This window comes from Oryza sativa, chromosome 2 (genome assembly GCF_034140825.1).
Source record: "Oryza sativa Japonica Group chromosome 2, ASM3414082v1".
NCBI classification, from domain to species: Eukaryota; Viridiplantae; Streptophyta; class Magnoliopsida; order Poales; family Poaceae; genus Oryza; species Oryza sativa.
In genome coordinates this window covers 983,754-1,006,435 of record NC_089036.1, presented here as the reverse complement: position 1 = coordinate 1,006,435, position 22,682 = coordinate 983,754, and the positions used below count along the sequence as shown (strand labels likewise).

Genomic DNA, 22,682 nt, shown 5'->3' with positions numbered 1-22,682 from the left:
CCATGCTCGTACGTGCATCCTCCCCGGTTGGACCGGACGCCGCCAGTCAGGTCGAACATCACCATTACAACGAAATACATAGCTGTCGCATGGCGAAGAGCCACAACAGCAGAATATCTACGGTGAGGTCGCACATACCCAGATTGTGAACATACCCTGCCCCAAAGTGCAATTCTTGGCAAAGAAACATGGTGTAAAGTGAAAATCTTGATTTAGCTCTAGCCCAAAGTGAAACGCCGGTAAAAAGAAAATAGCCCATGATGAAATTTACTTATGTCAGCGCAGTACAGACAAGCAGCCGACGTTCCTAACTCACATACTATCTCATTTTTTAAAAATAAATATATAGGGAAATTTCTTTAAAAGAAATCATATTAATCTATTTATTTTTAAAAAGTTAGCTAGAACTAATATAATGAGCCGTTCTATTTTACGTGTAAGAGATTTTTCCAGCATCATCCAACGAATACTGTACTGTACGGGGTCTCTAATTCATTGACTATACTCCTATCTTACACTGTGGCGCTTTGAAAGGCAGGAATTTTACAAAAATTTTAGCATTTTTTTTGACGAGAATCAATTCAAATTTTGCAGCTATAATCTATAGAATTCCTTCTCAAGGAGGCGTTTATCTTGTTAAACTTTTTTTTTTGACATGAATGCAGCATTTCATTGATTAAGTAACATCATTACATAGAACATCCTGGATGCAATCCGGGATGACACCACGGTGAGAATTACAAGGATTAAGCTCGGCCCGACGAGCTAAAACATGAGCTGCAGCATTACATAAACGATTCACATGCTTGAACGAGCATGATAAAAACCTGGAAGCCAAAACCTTGAAGTCAGAGACAACACAACCAACCGAAGAACGATCCCTTGCCCAGGCTTGTATTCTTCTGATGATAGAAGAGCAGTCGGAAGCCAGGATTACCCGTTGGATACCATCTTCCCAGGCAATGGAGAGGGCAAGTAGATTTGAAGATAGCAGCATCTGTGTTGATGAGGAAAGTTCCTGCCGGCGGTGGAACCCATCTAGCAACTGAAGAGGGGGACTCACACCTGGGAGCAGGACAGAGATTGAAACAAAATTGAGTAAGCATGTTCACATATGCCACAACTGATTGCGCCACTCTACGTGGATTCACAGGGGAGTTGTTGTTCTTCGCTTCATTCCTGGCTTGCCAAATGTGCCAGATTGTGACCACCATTACCTTGTTCTGTAGCTCAGAGCCCCGGCTTATAAAGTCAAAAATCCATTGCTTCATATTACTCAGTGCTGCCCGACCCAGTTGGAGATTAAAAGACTTCCTGACCTCATCCCACACAGCACTGGCAAAGGGGCAAAAAAGCAGCACATGTTCAATTGGATCGTCCCTGTTACAAAAGATGCATCCCTCCATTGCTGGTATATGGCGTCGTCTGAGTTGGAAACCCGTGGGCAGACAGTCATGAGCTGCACGCCACAGATTTATCTTCATCTTTCCTGGTGCCTTAATCTTCCAAAGAGCCTTCCCTTTCTTGACAGTTTCATCTAGAACTGATGGGAGTCCTCTTCCATTACTGCTATGTGCAGCTAGGAAAGATGACGAGGTTTTCTGACAGTGTACTGACCTAGCTTGTCATGTGGCCAAGAAGCAAAGTCCTCCCCTCCGTGTCGACTGATGGGAACCTGAAAAATAGCGCTGGCAACCTCTTCTTCAAAAAAAAGCATTCACTCTGTCTACATCCCATGTCTTGGACACATCGTCCATCAAGAAGGCCACAGTAACCTCACTTGGCAAAGGTAACAAGCGGGAAGCCAGGGATCCAATTGTCCGTAAGGATTTTAATACAACTCCCCTCACCAACACCCCAACGAACCCCTTTTTTCAGCAACTCTCTTCCGAACAGGACACTTCGCCAAGTGAAGGACGAAGACCGAGGCTTGGACACTCGCTAGCCAGTCGCCAGCAAAGCTGCAAAGGAGAAACAATGCTTTGCTCCCTTCCAAAAGAAGAAAATAAAACGTTGGTACCGACTACCGAGTCAGTCACTGGCAACAGCATGGCACTCCAGACCGAGATGAATCATGGACAACTGAATTGCACTCCAAGAATAGGGATAAAAAATTAAGCAAGCCAATATTTTGGTAATGCCAAAAAGTTTGTGATATGTTTGGTTTGTAGCTTACAATTTGGCACCACTAAATTATTTGGATTAGTTGAATGCCAGATATAACTTTGGTAGCAAAGTAAATGAATGCCTAGCCAAATTTTGCCAAAAATTTTGGCAACGGACAACTCTTGTCAAGGCCAAAAGGTTGGCAAGGTTATGAACCAAACAAGCCCTCAATGAAATTATGAGATAACTTCCCTGACCAAAGAACCAGTCATCAATATATCAAAAGTGGAGCTACATAGGGTCATCTTCAAGAAAGAAAACTCAAGTTTCATGCTAATTTCTTTTAGGCTTCTGAAAATATGAACTGGAACAAAAACCAGCAGACGCATAGAGATATAAACTAACACTGGCAGCGGCGTGGCATGATTATAGGCTATCACATGAGCTGCTCACAGGTGTCCATGCATTTCGTTTTCATCTGCATTTGTCAACTCAATTTGCACAATGCTTGTGCAGAGCAAGTGATTGACCCGATCTTAACATCTTCTGCCTATGCAGCGGTGAGTGAGAGGAGCTGAGAGAGAGAAGGCAAGAGAGCAGGTGCAGCTGCTCTCTGCTGCATGCTCATACTGTCGTCTCGTGATCAGCTGCAGCAGGGCCAGATGAAGTTACATCTTGTGTAGATGACTCTGCCAAGAACTTGAACCAAGTACTACAAGATCATGAAATTAATTAATTTTGATGTCAGTCATAAACAGAACGAATTCAGGGTAATGCAATAATCCACTGTCAAACAATTATAAACAATTAAATAAAAAGTCAGCTCAATGCTATCTCCCAGCTGGTTCTGTTAATGCCCATACAAGTCCATACCACTGCTAAGTTGTGTTAATGTATTTTTCAACCATCTTGTAATTTTTCATTCACAATCTATATAACTCGATATATTTCTTATTTTCTATACTCCAGTGAAGTTTGAAATTGATTATAAGCGGACAATAACAAACTGAAACCACTTCATGCAGCCTTTTGCTTCATTACGTCTCAATATAGCTTTTTTTTTAAGAAAATGGTCTCAGTATAGTTAATAGCTCATTGCACCTGATCGACTGCTCCTGGAACTATCTTCTCATGCATCGTCCAATACAAGCAGAAATCTAGCGTTTCTAATTTTCCTCCAAAAGGGTCTCCTGCAGTGCCTCAAAACTGGTTATATTTGACACCTACTCTAACATCTCTCGCGCTATGCTCATTTCACTGAAATTATCAGATACACAAACCCACATTTGCAAAATCAAAATGGTATATTTTTCATCCAAACTACATCATACCTGCCATTCCTTATTTTCTGTTACTCCAGGGAAGTGAGGAAAACAAATGGAAAATACAAAATGGTGGTCGCTAATGCTAGACTAACTGAATTTCCCACACAATTTTGCACTGAGCTAGATTAAAGTATATTTAAAAATTGTGTAGGAAATTTATTTAAATTGTGTGGGAAATTGATATACAACCTTCTATTTATGTGGAAAAATGGCACTAACGGAGAAGCTCATGGTCTATTTCATATTTGGATATACAACCTTCTATTTATGTAATACAAGTATAAAACTATTTCGACCAATCCCCACCATTAAATCTAAACCCACCACAATCAGATGGTGTAGATCTTTACCTTTTTTTCACCATTTAACATGATAATTTCGAAGTCTCCAGAGCAAACGTGATGTCCCCTTTTTAGCTTTCTCTGACAGCCTTGAACTCAAGGTAAGCGACCCTAAGTCCATGACGATGGCCAGCAGCCACGCGATGTCAGACAAGGCAGTGATACACCATACTGACTCAAACTGCTGAAAGATAATCTACTTTTAAGCAAGCAAAGTGTAAGTGCATCGATTACTTGTTAAGACAGAAATGTACCTTAAGACAGAAGTGTTACGCGATCAGGCAGTGTAGACCATGAGCTTCTCCGTTTGTGCCATTTTTCCTTGCAAACATAGCTCCTTGCTGCAGCCAATTAAATTAAGGCATGTGAGCAAGGGCGGGAGGCCCATCTCTGGTAGCCTTCGAATGCTCCGGCACCCATTGATATGCAACGCCTCGAGGGAGTCGAGGCTTCGTAGATTTGCAGGAAGTGACTCAAGATAATGGTGGTTGGAAAATTCAAGTTGTTGGAGGGAGGTGAGAAGTTGGAGGGCTCTCTCCTGTTCCTCTGTGAGACTCACCATGGGCTCATCATCATTAAATCGCGACCAAAACACAAGGGATTGCAGAGATGTGAGATGTTTGCATAGTGACGTGGTAAGGACAGAGGCACCATCAGTACATAGAACTTCCAGTCGAGACCAGATCCCAGAGGCCCCTTCCTGCTGCGACACAAGCTGTAGACATGGAGTTACACCAGGGGAGTCACGTGTTGTCAAGCGCCTAAGGTTTCTAATGGACTGCAAGCCCTCGATTGAGGCAAGCGACTTACAGTCGTAAATCGTTAGACTTTCCAATGCCGTGCAGTATCCCAGCTGTAGAGTCACCAGCTCTGGACTATCCCCTAGCTCTAATCTCGTGAGAGAATGTAGGCAGGAGAAAAAGCAAGGATGGATGCTGCCCTCAAGATTACTGATCTCAAGTTCTATGAGTGACGGAGGAAACAGTCCAACCTGATTGCCGCTTTGTTCTTGCTCCTGCAGTTTGAGAGCCCACGCGGCAAACAGCTCAGGGTTCATCTCGATGTTCAATCTTCGAAGGAGGCTGAGACCCTGCAGGCCTTCCAATACACCCAACTGTTGACGGCCCCAGATATTCAAATCCTCCAAGGCTGTACAGGAATGCAGCTGCAGAGACTTCAAATCTTGGCTGCTACTTAGCCACAACCTTTTGAGGAAGGACAAGCCTTCAGGGGAGAAAAAGGACGGCAAGTCTCCTATCCAGAGCTCCTGAATTGACGTTGGGAGCAAACTTATGTCCATTTCATTCGCCGGAGACGAGAGAAGCTTTGGGCAGCCATATATCTGTAGCTCCACAAGAGATGTATATCCTCCGAAGCCTCCATTGCCTCCACAAAACTCCAGGTCCGGACAATCATAAATACATAACCGCTTAAGAGAACGGAGGAGATTACATGGCATTTTCAGAAGCTGACCATCCCTGGCTGAGGTTGTCTCTGCTGAAGCCAAACTGCTGGTTGCTTCTCCTGTAGATTGACTTATTAGCAGGAATTTTATCTGTGGACATTTCCGCAACTCAAAGTCCTCAAGCGATGGCAAATGAGGAAGCGTTCGAGTTAGCCATCTACCTGATATTCCAGACGAGAAAATTTTGAGAGATTTGAGAGATGGGACAAGGTAATTTGTATCAGGTGTAGTGTTTTCATGAAGAAACTCTGACATAACATGACGTTGGAGCAAACTAGGGCACTTTGATATATCCAAATGCTTTAAAGCGATGAGCTGGCTGAAAGCTTCGCTCCAATTATATATTAAGTTTGGACAATTTTCTAGTCTCATAGATGTTATGCTCTTCAGATTATGGAACGGAAAGATCCTGCCATCCATCTCACTCAACTCGCTATATTTTATAGTGAATTTTCTCTGCTTTATCACCAGTGTTGGAAATGCTGAAACTTCTTTGATGGATAAGTAAGAAACCAGAGGAATAGGCCACGGCAATACCAAATTGGAGCAATCATGGATTTTGAGTTCACAGAGACTAGATACCCATTCCGTCTGATCCACTTGGGAATTCGAGAACTGTAGAGGTGGAGAAGCTGTTATCCCATTGCAACTTTGCAGGCTTGGCATTTGAATCAACACCAACTTCTCCAGAGAAGGAACTGACAATTCTTCAACAACAGGCACATCTATTAATTCCAACTCCTTGAGTGCTCCCATTTCCTCCAGTGGAAGGATTTTCCATGCTCTGAAACATCATTTTGCAAAGTAAGCGCAGAATAATTTTGAAACTATATTGAACAAGCAAGATTAACAAGAAATAAGGTAAATACATTATATGTTGACAATGACTGATAGTGAGTTTGTTGAGAGACGGAAACCATGATTTCTGCTGGGAGTGAAAAAGGTTGCTATGGAAAAGCGTGAACTCCTTTAGTTGAGGACAATCCTTCACCATCAATTCCCTTAGACCAGAAGTCAAATCTTGACCGTAAGTCCCAACACATTTTTTCAATTTTGGCATATCAACTAAGACCAATTCTTCCAAATAAGAAGGAATTGATACTTCCATCAAGTTCCACATCCTGACCAACTTCAGCTTCTGAAGTAGTGGAAGCTTTTCAAGAGATCGAACGACTCGCCATTCTCTGCAGTTATATAGATGAAGTCCCTGCAGTGATGTAACTGTACTAGCAAGCCAGGTTGGTGATGTAGCACCACTGTATCGAGTCAACTGTAGGTGTTTGAGGTTATGGTGTGGCTCAAGACCCTCAAGTACATCATCTGTTGTTTTCTCTGCAGTAGGTTCAGAGGTCATGCTAAGATCATTCCATGTGAATGATAACGCTTCAAGATGCTCTTTATCTATAAATCTTGCACTCTTGGCCTCTTCTTCAGATTTCACATTTTCAAGTTGGCAGATTCGAAGTGTCACAAGCTCATTCATGGAACTAAGTTGTCCGATACTAAAATTACCAGCGGCTTGAACGTTGAATGTTAGTTCCTGGAGAGAGGTCAGGCTGCCGACACTAGCAATTGCTGAGTGCACTTCTTCATGATCAATAAGATGCCGTAAATTAATGAGATCATTCATTCCAATAGGTACTACAAGATTGCCTGTACTATCACCATCCAACACTTGAAGGTGATAAAATTTTGTCAAAGCTTGAGGAATAGAAGTATTTACAATGTCTAGATATCCATATGTTGACCTGGCGTAGATAACAATGAATTCCAGATAACGAAGATGATATGGCGTTAACAAATTAAGTGTAGAGCTGATGTCTGAAGGTGTCACATAAATAAATCCTTAGCAATCGTAACCTTTTTGACTCCTTGCATAAAGTATGTAAGAACCTTAATAGCATTGTGTTATTTTGGCCGAAGAACATCAAGGTCCTTAATTTTTGCAAAGATCTGATATTCTGTATAATTTTTTCAAACTTTTCGCTAGGAAAATTGCAATGTTCTTCTTTATCATAAGAAGTAGTTATGATAGACAAATGCCGAACACCTGGTGAAATTTTCTTGGATTCCAACCCATCAACAGTAGCATACTCATTGGATGAAACTTTTTCTGCCAAGTCATGCATTAGGTCATGCATAACATAGTGGGACTCAACCTCTTCTAAGAAGCCCCAATCAACTAACTTATCCAAATATTGCTTCCCTATTTCCTCCAATCTCTTGGTATGGCATTCGCACTTCACAAAATTTTGTGATATCCAAGCACGGACTAATTTTTTCCCACAAAATTTGTGGTCCTTTGGAAACAGAGAGCAGTATGAGAAACAGTACTGCAAGTGGACTGGCAGAAATTCATAACTGAGCTTCAATATGGCTAGAATATCATCATCCTGTTCCAGAATAGATCTCCATTTGTACTGAATTTTCCTCCAGTGCTCAAAGCTAACATTCCAGTTTAACAGTGCACCAACACTCCGAGCAGCCAGTGGGTTGCCCTTTAATGCTTCAGCAATATGTTGCCCAATGGATCGCAAAGTTGGATCACGCTCCTGGTTCTCATTACCTAAAAACGCCCATGCCTTGAAGAGTGACCAAAACTCTGTTTCATCCAAACCATTCACGTCTATCTTACTCATTGTTCCAGTCATTCTTGCAACTGATGTCCTTCGGGTTGTCACTAAAATCATGCAGCCGGTTGCTTCATTACATTTCAATGGAGCTAACAGATTTTCCCATCCTTTCCTGTCCCTATCTTCCCACATATCATCCAATACTAGCAGAAATCTTTTGTGTCTAATTTTCTCCAAAAGGATCTTCTGCAATGCATCAAAATTGCTAATATTTCCGTACTCTTGTCTATCTTTACACACATGGTCTAACATTTCACAGGTTAGGCTCTTTTCATTGAAATTGTCAGATACACAAACCCACATTCGCAAATCAAAATGGTTTTCAATTCTATTATTGTTGTATACAAATCTAGCAAGCGTCGTTTTTCCAACTCCACCAACGCCAACTAATGGCACAACATCTAGATCACTAGATTTCCCCTTCGTTAACAACTCTATTATGTTGTCCCTCTCTGCATCCCTCCCGTAAACCTTGTGTTCAGTCATAAGAGAAATTGTCAGGCGTGATTTCCTGGGTCCGTTCTGACTCTGCTTTGGCAAAGCAATTTGCCGTAAAATCTCTAGCTGAAGAACCCCCTGTACAGGATTGCCCCTAATGCGTAAATGATTCACTATTCCATTGATCCTCTCAGAAATGCCATGTTTAACCTCAGGAGGCAGCATGACGCTATGAGTTGGCTCCTCCTCTTCCTCTCTTTTCCTTTTTTTGCCATCCATAACCCAACTAATATTTTGATTCATCCTGTTGCTTATTTGTTGAATGTAAGATGGAGTGGATGAAGATGCAGAGCTTTCCTCAGGGTTAGTACAAGCAGCAGCACTAGAACCTTTCCCTGGATAAGGAAACTACATGTTGTTATGGGGACAAGCAAGATAAAGATAATTGAGCAGAAAAAGGGACATTATCTTACAACTGCTAATAAATAACCAAAGGTTTTCTTAATAAAAAAGTAGTTGATCAAAGTTGAAATAAGGGAAAGGTAATCATACATTCGCACTTAACCAAGAGACAAACCTACTGGTGATGTCTATGGTATTCGGCTACTCTTAGTTGCATAGCCAAATACAAAAGAAATGCTCCTAGAAAACAATAAACATGGAATGAAAGATTGATGAGATTTGGCACCACCTTCGATCTGTCACTGGAGCCGGTAGTAATCAAGCTCGTCCATCACGTCCTCAGCATCGTAAATCAGCTCCTTTATCTCATCCAGTGACTCGGACAGTGGCCTATTATCAATCTTGGTTCCCTCAGCCTCTGCGAGCACCATCTGCATGTTTCTCATCTCAGTCTCAAGCTCCTCCACTTGTTTGTCGAGCCCAACTTCACGAGTCCACACTTGCATCTGTCCTGTGAAGAAACTCCCGAGTATGCTTTGCACCACCCATCCTATTGCAGCCTCAGCTGCTGTGGAAACCAATCCCATCGTTCCCCAATGCACCTAAGGAGGTTGTAGCAGCAGCAAGAACAACCCTTGCACAAGAGGATGGATCTAGACGAAAGTGGCGCAATGAAAGAAGATGGGATCAACTGAGAAGGTACGGAGCAAATGAGATAAGAGCCAAAGAAGAATGATGTGTAGTCTGCACAGCCGATGGGAGACTGCAAGTCAAGTCTTCTTTGGCTCCACAGTTGTAATATTTGGTAGTACTGTGAGTCTGTGATTACGAGCTAGTGGAGCAAACTGTGACATCGACCATGCAGAAAATCTAAGCATGTGATGTTACATACCAACTACTAGATGCTGTTGCCTAAATGTTGAGGATAAGAAGATGATAAGGTCGCTGAGTATGATTCAGCAGTTCATCTTTTGAGCCTAAGAAACATAAGCAGAGGGAAAAAGATTGTTGCGACATCACGTGTTACCTCCATTATGTATCAACGAGCTCGGAGCTGATCTGAAGTCCTGAACATATGTAGCCAAGAGAGCGGCATGCGTAGCGCACAATGAAACCGATTCTGCCAGTCCATGATCCAAACAAGGCTTCAAGGACATGGCCTCCACCAATACCCGTCGAGCTCGAGCTCTGCCACTGGCACGGCTTTGTGCCAATTTCGTGAAAGCAAGTGCTAACAATGACCGAACTAGGCCTGAACTCGGTCAGTGAAGTGAACACACACTATAGATTCTAGTAGTCGAGGAGGCAACTTGTAGATCACCTAATCAGCACACAGTGTTTTGAGTGTTACTCCTACCTGTGTATGTATCACATGACCTTGCCAACACAGGGGCCGAGGGTACAATGAACAGCCGATTCGGACCTCCCAATCCATGATCCAACCAATAGTCGCAACTGTTGAAGTAAAACACCAATCCTACACAAAATATCCGGTTTCAGATTCATTTCTTTTTCAGCTTTCACTTGGACTGAAGGATGAAATAGCAGAAAAGGTGGATCTAACCTTTGAACCAGTCCATTTGGCGGAGATTTTCGCCGGCGCGGAATCCCCACCACCACACCACCGGTGGATCCCGCGAGAACGCCGCGCGACGAATCGCAGATTCGCAGTCGCAGCATCCCCGGTGGGCGTGAACTAGGGTTTCATTCCTCGGTGGCCATTCGCGGCAGCTTTGAGCGAGCACGGTGACCAAATAGCTGCAGTGCAGAGAAGCGCCCGTTAGCAACACAAGTCGCGGGCGCCCGCCGTATAAGATTAGCAAATCCGAACAACTGATGATGAATTTGTCCGGCTGCCTGCACCAACGAACTGGATGATCTCACCATCTCATCGACTATACGAATCTCTAATTCATCGGCCATATCTTACACTAATCTGTTCTTTTTGAAAGAAAAAAAGAACACCAAAAAGCTGAAACATTGTTCACAATATCCAGTCCAGTCACAACAAGACACTTGCCGGATCCATGTAAGCTCCAATAAACTGATGAGCTAATTCATTCATGGGCGACTGAATTACACTCAGAGATTAGGAATACCAATGAGATTACAAGATAGCAGAAACTTAGTTTCCCTGACAAAAGAATCAGTGGTTGTCGTCCACAAATATATATAGGCCAATATCGATATTACAAACATACTACCTCCATCCCAAAATGTTTTTGAACTGACCAACGTCATAAAAAGAGGGAGTATGTTTCTTCACTATTCTGCTTATGCATTCCTGCATCTGAAGCAAACTTGAGAGCTTGGAGACATGCTTGCAACGACTCAACTCAGCATGGAAGCGATCAGAAGCCCAGAAAAATCTGGCCAGCACCTGCATTATGCTCCTCCTCCCCATGGTTGCCCAATGCCCACCTGAGCTCCAGACTACAAAGCAACAACCACCATTGTTCAGATTCTCCCGACATGCTCAATTCTGAGAAAACTTCAGGCACGAACAATATTTTCTTGGCAGGTTAGTGTCCTTACCTCATCCTCTTACCAAGCACTGATTGAAATTCCAGGGCATATGGCTTGGCTGGACTGACTGGCACATCTCATCTCTGATTCTTGCTTTCTCTCCAGCATTCGATGTGTTATGTTAGCTCCACAGAAGCCACAGGACTCCAGATCGTACAACTGTCTGAAGCAACTCACATATTGAAACCGAGAAAGAAATTCAGTTTTCATACTAATCTATGCAAGTGAATATTCTGAAACAAAAAAAAATGCAGCTGAAGTAAAAAAAAAACAGAGTACATCGCGCCATAAATAACCATTGGCTGCTGTGTGGCGTGATGTACAGGGTACCACATATCAACTGACCAGATTAACTGGGTACTTCTTTCTTTTTCTTTTAAGCTGCTCATAGGTGTACATGTATTTGGTTCCATCTACATTTGTCAGTTCTCTTTGCATAATGCTTGCTCAGAACAAGTGATTGACCCAAGCTTCACACGGAGAGCAGGAGCAGTTGCTCTCCACTGCATGCTCATCCTGCTGTCTAATGATCAGCTGCAGCAGGGCCAGATGACTTTACATCTTGTGTAGATGACAGCGCCAAGAACTCTACAACGAGTACCTTCAGGATCATGGAACTAATTAATGACGGTGTAAATCATAAACAGATCGAATCCAGTGTAATGCACAATCAATTATTATGAAGAGTTTTTCACACAACTTTAAATAATAATCAGTGACTAAAAAAATCAGCCCATGGTATCTCTCATTTGGTTATGTTGATGTCCCTGCAAGTCCATAAAATTGCTAAGTTTTACTCCCTCCGTTTCATATTTTAAGTCGTTTTGACTTTTTTTTTCTAATCAAACTTCTTTAGATTTGAGTAAATTTATAGAAAAAATTAGCAACATCTACAACACTAAATTAGTTTCATTAAATATAACATTGAATATGTTTGTTTTGTGTTGGAAATGTTGCTATATTTCTCTATAAATTTGTTCAAACTTAAAAATGTTTGACTAGGAAAAAAGTCAAAGCGACTTATAATATGAAACATAGGGAGTATTTAATGCCTTTTCAACTCTTCTGCTTTTCATCCACGATCAACATCACACTCATGCCTTTTATTTTTCCATTACTCTAGGGAAGTGAGCAACTGAGCATAAGCAGAAAATACGAAATGCGCTGAGATAAAAACCATCAGACTATATACTGAGCAACTGAGCATAAGCAGAAAATACGAAACGACAACCACTTATACTAAACTAGACAGACCTGAATTCAAGGAACTGACCTTGACGATGGATGGCTGGCAGGCTGGCTGCCATATGAGGACAGGCAAGGCAGGGTACACCATATGTGCGCTGCTAATAGATATGTACTTGTGAAGACACAGGAATGCTATTCCATGGGACACCGTCACATGGGTTGTGAATGGTATAGGCCTACGGCCTACCAACCAATACCGATACATTCTGCGTGCAGTTGTCCACTGTTAAATGATTATCAGCAAAATAATACAAATGAAAAGATTTCGTAAATCAGCTCATATTAGTATACCTATTTGGCTTAGCAATTTATTTCCAATTCTCTTGTATTATCCACCTACATTCTGCATCACGCTCGCCATTTCTTGGTGGGAGGAGACAGGCCGAAGCCGAACCAAAGCTTGTGCAATACATAACCATGGGCGGCAGCGTGGCAACATCTACAGGCTACTACATGAGCTGACCAGAGTAATTGGATACTTATCCCTTGTTCTAAAATGCTTCTCATAGGCGTCCATGCATTTGGTATCATCCATTTGTGAATTATCTTTGTATAAAATGCTTGTGCAGAGCAAGTGATTGACCGAATCTTAACATCTTCTACCTCTGCAGCAGTGAGTGAGAGGAGCTGAATAGATGGCAAGAGAGCAGGTGCAGCTGCTCTCTGCTGCATGCTCCTAATGTCCGGTGATCATCTGCAGCAGCCAGCAGATGGCACCGGAGTCAGATGACGTTACATCTCGTGTAGACGATTGCGCCAAGCCACCAAGAAGTCTATACCAGGTACCTACAAGATCATGGAACAAATTAGTATCAATCAGTCATGAACAAATATAATCCATTGTAATGCAATAATCCACTGCCAAACAATTGTCAACAACTAAAAAAAACAGCTCATACAAATTCCCCAGCTGGTTCTGTTATAATTCTGTTAATGTTTTTTCAACTCTTCTACTTTTTTTTAGGAGCCTCAAAGCTTCAAGAGTTTGGAATTTTGGGAGATATCACTTAACTCTCTCTTTTTACGGGTTTAGTTCTTTAGACTAGCCCTGTACATATTTCTGTCGCTCTGTATTTTTTTCTCCATCTCTATCAATATACGAGGCAAAGCTTTTGCCCTCCTTTCAAAAAAAAACTTTTTTTTCGCCGGGCCGGCTTTGCCAACCAAACATTGTATTAAGAAGGAGAAAATTCTACTTCTACTTTTTGAACCACGACCCTACATGATGCTCGCCATTTCTTATTTTCTGTTACTCTAGAGAAGTGGGCGACTGAGCATAAGTGGAAAATATGAAATGGCGACCACTTATGCTAATCAGAGCAGTCATGAACTCAAGAAACCTGATGGCGCAGCCCTCCAGGCAGTCCATCCTACAGAGCCACCGAGGCATGTTTCTCCCCTTCCATTCTTCTCCCTGCTAGCTGCACAGCCCATTAGCTAAGGAATGCAAGTCAAACAGAGATTATTTCCAAATTCTTGATGCTGCATAATTAATACTCTTAATAATTTAAGTATTGTGGCAGAAGATGTAGATGAAGTCAAATGCATGGACAGTCACATTACAGCAGTGTGAGATGCTTACCGCTGATGACGGCTTCTTTCAGAACAAGCAAGACAGCGTACAAATGCAGTTTGTGAGGCAGTAGCATATCCTACGCATCTTGTGCCTTATATGTAGTACTCCAATGTAGCATGAGAGGCAAGTGTTGAGGCCCGCTGAGTGCTGAGTGATGTGATGCATCCTTGCAGAAGCCTCTTCAAACTTACTAGGAAGAAATGCTTCCTTCGCCTTTCAGGTTGGACTTGCCAAAAGACCCAAAACTGAATAGTGCTGCTTTCTATGTTTCTACAACAATAGCAAAGATTGGAGTTACACACAAGCTTTAACTGTATCATTTTGACTATATCATAGCATTTGCACAGCAGAAATGCAGATACATGTGTAGTTGTTTCAGACTCAGTGCATATGCAGACAGCATCAACTCTAGATTAGGGAAGGGCAGTTGCAACATAATCAGGCATAGGAATATGTACCATAACCAGGCCTGGGAATAGCCGATGCAGAGTAAATGCCGACCCTGAGGTTAGCAGTTTCTGCCATTCTGCATTGCACACAGAGCTCCTCGCTGCAGCGGTACAAAGATAGGTAACGGAGCGAAGGTGGGAGGCCCATCTGTGGTAGCCTTAGGATGCTCGGACACACACTGATATACAACTCGTCGAGGCAGTCAAGGCTTTGTAGGTTCGTAGGAAGTGACTTGAGATTCTGCAAGTGGGAGAAAGCTAGTACTCGGAGTGAGGTGAGAAGCTGGAGCGCTCTCTCTTGCTCCTCTGTCAGACTCACCATGGTCTCGCCGTCATATCCCTCCCCCTGCTTACCCAAAAACATAAGCTCACGTAGAGCTGTGAGCTGTTTGCATAGGGGCGTGGATAGCACAGCTGCATTACTAATCTGGAGAGTTTCCAGTCGAGACCAGATCCCTGAGACCCCATGCAGATATGGAGGTAAGCTGGGGGCGAAGAGTACTTTCAAGTACCTAAGGTTTCTAATGGACTGGATGCCCTTGATCGAAGCAAGCGACTTGCAATTTGTAATCTCTAGCTTTTCCAGTGAGGTGCAGTATCCTAGCTGTAAAGACACCAATTCTGGACTATCCTGTATCTCTAACTTTGTGATAGAAGGGAGGCAGGACAGAGAGCGGGAATGGAAGCTGCCCTCGACTTTTCTGACCCCAAGTTCTACAAGTGACAGAGGAAACAGTTTAAGATCCCATGCAGCGGACAGCTCAGGATTCATCTGGATGCATAATCTTCGAAGGGAGCTGAGGTGCTGCAGGCCCTCCAACACACTAAGGTGTGGACACCGCGAGATCTGCAAATACTCCAAACCCGAACATGAATGCAATTGTACAGACTTCAAATATTCGCCGCTATTTAGGCTTAACTTCTTGAGGCAGGGCAGGCCTTTAGGAAAGTAGGACTGCAGGTTTGCTGGAAGAGGACCGATATCAAGATGTTCAAGTGACTGTGGTAGTAATACATTAGTATCATTTGTTTCGGTCACCAATGATGATACCAGCTTGGGGCATTCCCTAATTTGTAGCATCACAAGAGAGGTGAATCCTGAAAATCCTCTATTGACTCCAGAAAATTCCAGGTCTGCACATTCCCAAATTCGCAACCACTTTAGAGAACGAAGGAGATTGCATGGAATTTTCAGAATCTGTTCATCCCTAGATGAGGCTGTCTCTACTGAAGCCAAACTGCTGGTTGCTTCTGTTTCTGTTGGTTGGTTGATTGACAGCAATTTTATCTGTGGACAGTCCGATAATAAAAAGTATTCAAGGGACAGCAGATGGGGAAGCATTTGTGTTAGCCATCTACCTACTATGCCACACGAGGAAATTTTGAGAAACCTGAGAGATGGGAGGACAAGGTGATCTGTGTTAAGTATACTGTTTTCATGAACAGGCTCGGACATGGAGTGTGGCTGGAACAAATTAGGGCAGTGCTCTATAGACAAATGCTCTAAAGCAACGAGCTGGCTGAAAACTTCACTGGATACATAGCTCAAGTTTGGACAATGTTGTAGGTACATCGACCGTAAGCCCTTCAGATTATGGAACGGTAAGATCCTGTTATCCAACTCATTCAACTCATTAGATTCAATACTGAATGTTCCATGAGATAAGTTAATTGTTGGGAACACTGAAATCCCCTTGACAGATAAGTCAGAAATCAGAGAAGGTGGAATAGGAAGCGACACTATCAAACTGGGGCAATCATGGATAGTAAGTTTATGGAGACTAGATACCAATTTCTTCTGATGTATTTGGGAGGTCGAAACCGGTAGAGATGAAGTTGTTATTCCACTGCAACGTTGCAGGCTAGGCATTTGAATCAACACCAACTTCTCCAGAGAAGGAACTGACAATTCTTCAACAACAGGCACGTCCATTAACTCCAACTCCTTGAGTGCTCGCATTTCTTCTAAAGGAAGGATTTTCCATGATCTGAAACATCATTTTATCAAAGTAAGTGCACAGTGATTTCGCAATATACTGGAAAGCAATATTAACGATAATAGATAAATACATTATACGATGATAATGACCGATGGTGAGCTTGTTGAGAGACGGAAACCATAACTTCTGGTTGGTGTGGAAATAGTCACTGTGAAAAAGGGTGAACTCATTCAGGCAAGGGCAATCCTTCACCACCAATACCCTTAGACCAGAAGTCAAATCTGACCCATAAGTGCCAACACATTTTTCCAGTTTTGGTGTATTAACTAAGATCAACTCTTCCAAATAAGAAGGAATTGAGACTGACATCAAATTCCACATCCTGATTAACTTCAACTTCCTAAGTACTGGAAGCATTTCAAGAGAGTTAATAATTTGCCATTCTCTACAGTTCTCTAGATGAAGTACCTGCAGTGACTTAACGTTACTGGCAAGCCAGGTTGGCGATGTAGCACCACTGTATCGAGTCAACTGTAGGTGTTTGAGGTTGTGGTGTGGCTCAAGACCCTCAAACACACCGTCTCTTGTTTTCTCTGCAGTAGGTCCAGAGTTCATGTTTTTATCATCCCATGACAACGACAACTCTTGAAGATGCTCTTTATCAATCAATCTTGCGCTCTTGGCTTCTTCTTTAGTTTTCACATTTTCAAGTTGAGAAATTCCAAGTATTACGAGCTCATTCATAGATCGAAGTTGTCCTATATTGAAATTACTAGCATCTTGAACTTTGAATATCAGTTCCTGAAGAGAGGTCAAGTTGCAACACCAGCAATCGTTGAGTGCACTTTCTCGTGAGCAATAAGATGACGTAAATTAACGAGATTATTCATATCAGTTGGTACTACAAGATTGACTCGACTGCTAGCATCCAACACTTGGAGGTGGTAAAATTTTGTCAAAGCTTGAGGAATAGGAGTATTTACAAAATCTAGAGATCCAAAAATATTCGTGGTCGGGACAACAATGAATTCAACATAGCGAAGATGATACGGATTCAACAAATTGTGTGTAGTGCATATGTCATCAGCTGTCACATATATCCGTAGTAATCGTAAACCTTTTGACTCCTTGCATAAAGTATGTAAGGATCTTAATAACATTATGCTGCTTTCACCAAAGAACATCAAGGTCCTGAGTTTTTGCAAAGGCACGATCTTATGTAGTATGTTCTCAAACTTCTCACTACTAGGAAAATCGCAAGATCGTTTCTCATCATAAGCAGTAGTTATGATTGACAAATGACGGACATTTGGTGGTATATTCTTAGATCCCAATCCATCTATAATAGCACACTCATTTGATGAAACCTTTTCTGCCAAGTCATGCATTAAGTCATGCATAATGTAGTGTGACTCAACCTCTTCGAGGAAGCCCCAATCAACTAAATTATCCAAATATTGCTTCCCTGTTTCCTCCAATCTCTTGGAATGGCATTCGCACTCCACAAAATTTTGTGATATCCAAGCACGGACCAAATTTTCCCCTCTAAGTTTGTGATCCTTTGGAAACAGTGAGCAGTATGAGAAACACTGCTGCAGGTGGACCGGTAGAAATTCATAACTGAACTTCAAGATGGTTAGAATATCATCATCCTGTTCTAGAAGATATCTCCATTTGTACTGAACTTTCCTCCAGTGCTCATAGCTAACATTCCTGTTTAGAAGAGCACCAACACTCCGTGCAGCCAGTGGATTGCCCTTTAGTGCTTTAGCAATGTGTTGCCCAATGGACTGCATAGTTGGATCATGCTCCTGGTTCTCGTTACCAAAAAAAGCCCATGCTTTGAAGAGCAACCAAAACTCTGTGTCACTCAGGCCATTCACTTCAACCTTATGCATTGTTCCTATCATTCTTGCAACCGATGTCCTTTGAGTTGTTGCTAAAATCATGCAACCATTTGCTTCATTAAATCTTAGTGGAGCTAACAGCTTATCCCATCTGCTCCTGTCCTTATCTTCCCAGATATCATCCAATACAAGCAGAAATCTTTTGTGTCTAATTTTATCTAAAAGGCTCTCCTGCAGTGCATCAAAACTGGTTATATTTTCATAACCTCATCTATCTTTACACAGGACCTCTAACATCTCGTGTGTTAGTCTCTCTTCACTGAAATAATCAGATACACAAACCCACATTCGCAAATCAAAATGTTCTTTGATTCTTTCATCATGGTATACAAATCTAGCAAGCGTTGTTTTCCCAACACCACCGACACCAACTAATGGCAGAACACCTAGATCACTAGGTTTCCCACTTGTTAACAGCTTTATTATGTTTTCCTTTTTTTTTTGCCGGGTCAGCCGAAAGGTTCGGTCGACCAATTTCATTAAGAAAGGAAGGGTACAATACAATTAAAGAGCTTACAACGACAGTATGCTGTCGAAAACAGATTGGGGCAAAAGCCCTGACCCGGTAAGCTAGAAAACTTCTACAGATTACAATGCATATTACGTGATCTCGCTATTGCACGTTGTGAACACTCCTGTCGTCTTCCAGACAATGGCCTCTTCCTTGATATCTTGCACAAGCTGTTCTATGCTTCGAAATTTCTGTTCAAAGACACGCGCATTGCATTCTTTCCACAGCAGCCAACATGTTAGCGCGAAAACACTGTCGAAGATGCTCCTGTAGCCCGTCCGAAAAGCCATCCTCGCCTTCATCCACCAATCTGCCAGGGCTGGTTCGTTCTCTGTAGGCAAGAGGAAATTGATTCCAATCCATCCCTGCATCATCCTCCATACTCTCCTGGTGAAAGCGCACGTTACGAACAGATGTAGGCAGTCCTCTGCTTCACTCTGACAGAGGGAGCAGCAATCTTCATGCTGCCATCCTCTCTTGCCCAGGTTGTCAGCTGTTAGGCAGCGACCTTTGGCAGCCAACCATAGGAAGAAGCGTACTCGGGATGGAGCTTTGATGTGCCAAATAAGTTCGCTGAAAGGGCAGATCTCTCTTGCCATGAAGAAAAGGTTATAGGCTGAAGATACAGTGAAAAGTCCGTCGGAGGAAAGCTTCCAGCGGATGGTGTCTTCCTCTAGATTTAGCTCGACAGTGTGTACTTCATCCCAGAGCTGGAAGAATTGTGCCATGGCTTCATTGGAGAGTGCACCTTGCAGATCTCTGACCCATCTGTTGTTGGTTAAAGCTTGTGCCACTGTCAGCTGTGAGCGGCCAACATAAGTGGACAGTACCGGCCATCGCCAAGCAATGCTTCCACCATTTAGCCAATTGGCTGTCCAAAACTTTGTGTCTTTGCCGTTTCCAACACAGAATTCAGCAGCTGAGTTAAAGATTTTCTCCACGTCTTCTCCAAGTTTATATCCTGACTTGGCCCACGGTCGATTTTTCTGCTCAAGACTTTTGGCTAACCATTTTAGTCTTAGCGCTTGACCAAAGGCGTCGAGATTTCGAATTCCCAATCCCCCATTCTGTACTGGTGCACAAACATTTTTCCAGGCCACTAGACAGTGTCCTCCACTTACATCTTCTTGTCCCTTCCATAAGAATCCTCTGCATTTGCGTTCAATTTCTTTCACCGCCCATTTCGGCATTTGCAGCACTGATAGGAAGTGCACAGGTAATGCCATCAGAACACTCTTGATTAAGCAAAGTCGACCATCAGGTGACAGTAATTTTGGCTTCCAACCTGCAACCTTGCTTGCTAACTTGTCTAGGACTGGTTGTAGCTCTGCCTTGGTTGGTTTTCGCATAGATAGTGGCAGTCCCAGGTAGATAATGGGAAATTCCTCGACTTTACATGGGAGCAGTTCAGAGACCATATCTAATTGTTGTTGGTTGCAGTGTATAGGCGTGATGGAGCTTTTCAGGAGGTTGACTTTCAGACCTGATGCTGCTCCAAACAGGTCTAGGACTGCTTTGATCAGGAGCACTTCTTTCCTCTGAGGCTTGACGAAAAGCATTGCATCCCTCCCGTACACCTTGCGTTCAATGGGAATAGAGGTTGTCAGGCGTGCGCCCCTGGCCACACTCTGAGTTTGCTTTGGCACCACAATGGGGCGGGAGATCTCAAGCTGAAGAACCCCCTGCACAGACTTGTTCCTAATGTGTAAACAGTTGACTATTCCATTGATCCTCTGAGAAATGTCATGTTTGATCTCAAGAGGTAACATGATGCTATGAGTTGGCTCATCCTCGTCTCTTTTCCTTTTTCTGCCATGAATGACCCAAGTAATAATTTCATTCATCTTGCCACTTACTCGCTGAAAAAGAGATGGACTGTATGAAGATACACGGCTTCCCTCAGGATTAATACAAGCAGCAGCATTCCAACATTTCCCTACATAGGCAAATAGCCAGTTGTTGACTTGTTATGAGGGACAAACAAAAGAAAACTACTTTTTTTTTTTAGATAATGGAAGCTTTTATTGAACTCAGCCAATTACACCAAGATGATACAACCGTACTGAGGATACTCCTTAAGCACATTATCTTAGAAAACTACTTAAGCACATTATCTTAGAACTGTTAGTAATTAGCCAAGGTTTCCTTAAAAAACAACAAAAGTTAAAATTACTTGAAAGGGAAATCACAATTAACCAGTAGATAAACTGAGGGATGAGTTTATCTCAGAAATCAAGAAACACGAAGGGAAGAGTGAGGCACCACCTTCGATCTGTTGCTGGAGCCGGTAGTAATCAAGCTCGTCCATGACATCCTCGGCGTCATAAAACAGCTCTTTTAGCTCATCCAATGAGTCAGACAGTGGCTTGTTGTCAATCCTCCTTCCCTCAGCAGCAGCAAGCACCATCTGCACGCTCTTCATCTCAGACTCGAGCATCTCCACATCTTTAGCAAGCCCAACTTCATGAGACCACACTTGCATCTGCCCGGTGAAGAAACTTCCAAGGATGCCTTGCACCATCCATCCTATTGCAGCATCAACTACCGTGCCAACCAACCCCATCGCGCCCCAGTAGGCAGCAGCAAGAACAGCCCTTGAGCGAACAAGGGGATGGAAGATTATGGGCAGAAAACAAGGCAGGTAGCAAAGGAGATGAGAATCAAAGAAACATGATCTGCGGTCTGCAGTGCACAGCCATGGAATTATGCGTGAAATGGTACAAGAGGGGAAATTAACTGACAACCAACCACTGATTATTCCAACTTACACTTGCAATAATAATAATAATAATAATAATAATAATAATAATAATAATAATAATAATAATAATAATAATAATAATAATAATAATAATAATAATAATAATAATAATAATAATAATAATAATAAAAGAACCCAAATGGTACTCCGCCTTAAAAAAGAAAAACTAAAATCGACTCCGCGGAGCTGGATCAGACCTACTCCATATCAATCGCTAATCGGCTAAGTTGACTTAGAGATTTGAGAGGGGGGTTTTCACCTTTCACCAACACACGTCGCATAGGCGGGTAATGGTGAGTTGGTGGCGTGATGCGGTTGGAAATTTGGCCCCCCGCCGACCTCCCCCATCCTCGTCCGCACCGTGGCGCGGTTCGCCGGCAGCAGCGCCACCACCGCCCACTCCCTCCCACCGGCTCTCCTTCCATTTCTTTTTCTTCTCCTTCTTCTTAATTTGAGTAAATTTTATAAATCTCCACCTACTCCCTCCGACCCATAATATTACAACCTAAGATTGGATGTGATGTTTCATAGTACAATGAATCGTACTATGAAACGTCTCATCCAGTCCCAGGTTTTAATATTATGGGACGGAGGGAGTATATGGTTTTGTGTAACCTATTATCATCCAGGTTACACAAAACCATATCAATTTTGACAGATAGCACATAACTTCAGATATTATGGTTATAAAGTTTTCAGCTTTTCATTTTATTTTTTCTCCTTTCTTCTGGCATAAGCCGGTCTGGCTGCTTTTTTCTTGTAATATATTGACGTGCAATTTTTTTTGTGAGTTCGAAAAAAATTATGGTTATAAACACCATGACCTTCTACATCAAAATTTTTAGATATGTAACATTCATATGATGGATAAAATTCTCATAAATTTATGATATGATTATAAAACTCAAATATGGTAGATTAAAGTCAAAATGATTAATAATGTGGTTTTGTGAAACTTTAGAGCCATAATACATGTGGTTATATGTCACTATACAAAATCTATATGATTTTGTGCAACTTATTGTACCATAATATATGTTATTTTATGATATTT

General features: G+C 42.3%; 1 protein-coding gene and 1 pseudogene across 1 annotated transcript; both read right to left on the bottom strand.

Moving 5' to 3' along the window:
• Positions 1-2,101: 2,101 nt before the first annotated feature.
• On the bottom strand, positions 2,102-10,495 carry LOC4328098 (disease resistance protein RGA2). The gene is given in 8 exon segments (XM_066307469.1): positions 2,102-2,818; positions 3,782-3,956; positions 4,027-6,021; positions 6,107-7,080; positions 7,082-8,703; positions 9,000-9,363; positions 9,738-10,187; positions 10,275-10,495. Coding segments are annotated over 4 exon segments (4,866 nt in total). The 5' UTR covers positions 9,298-9,363; positions 9,738-10,187; positions 10,275-10,495; the 3' UTR covers positions 2,102-2,818; positions 3,782-3,956; positions 4,027-4,049.
• A 4,003-nt stretch (positions 10,496-14,498) lies between these two features.
• On the bottom strand, positions 14,499-21,430 carry LOC107278445 (disease resistance protein RGA2-like; annotated as a pseudogene).
• Positions 21,431-22,682: the final 1,252 nt, after the last annotated feature.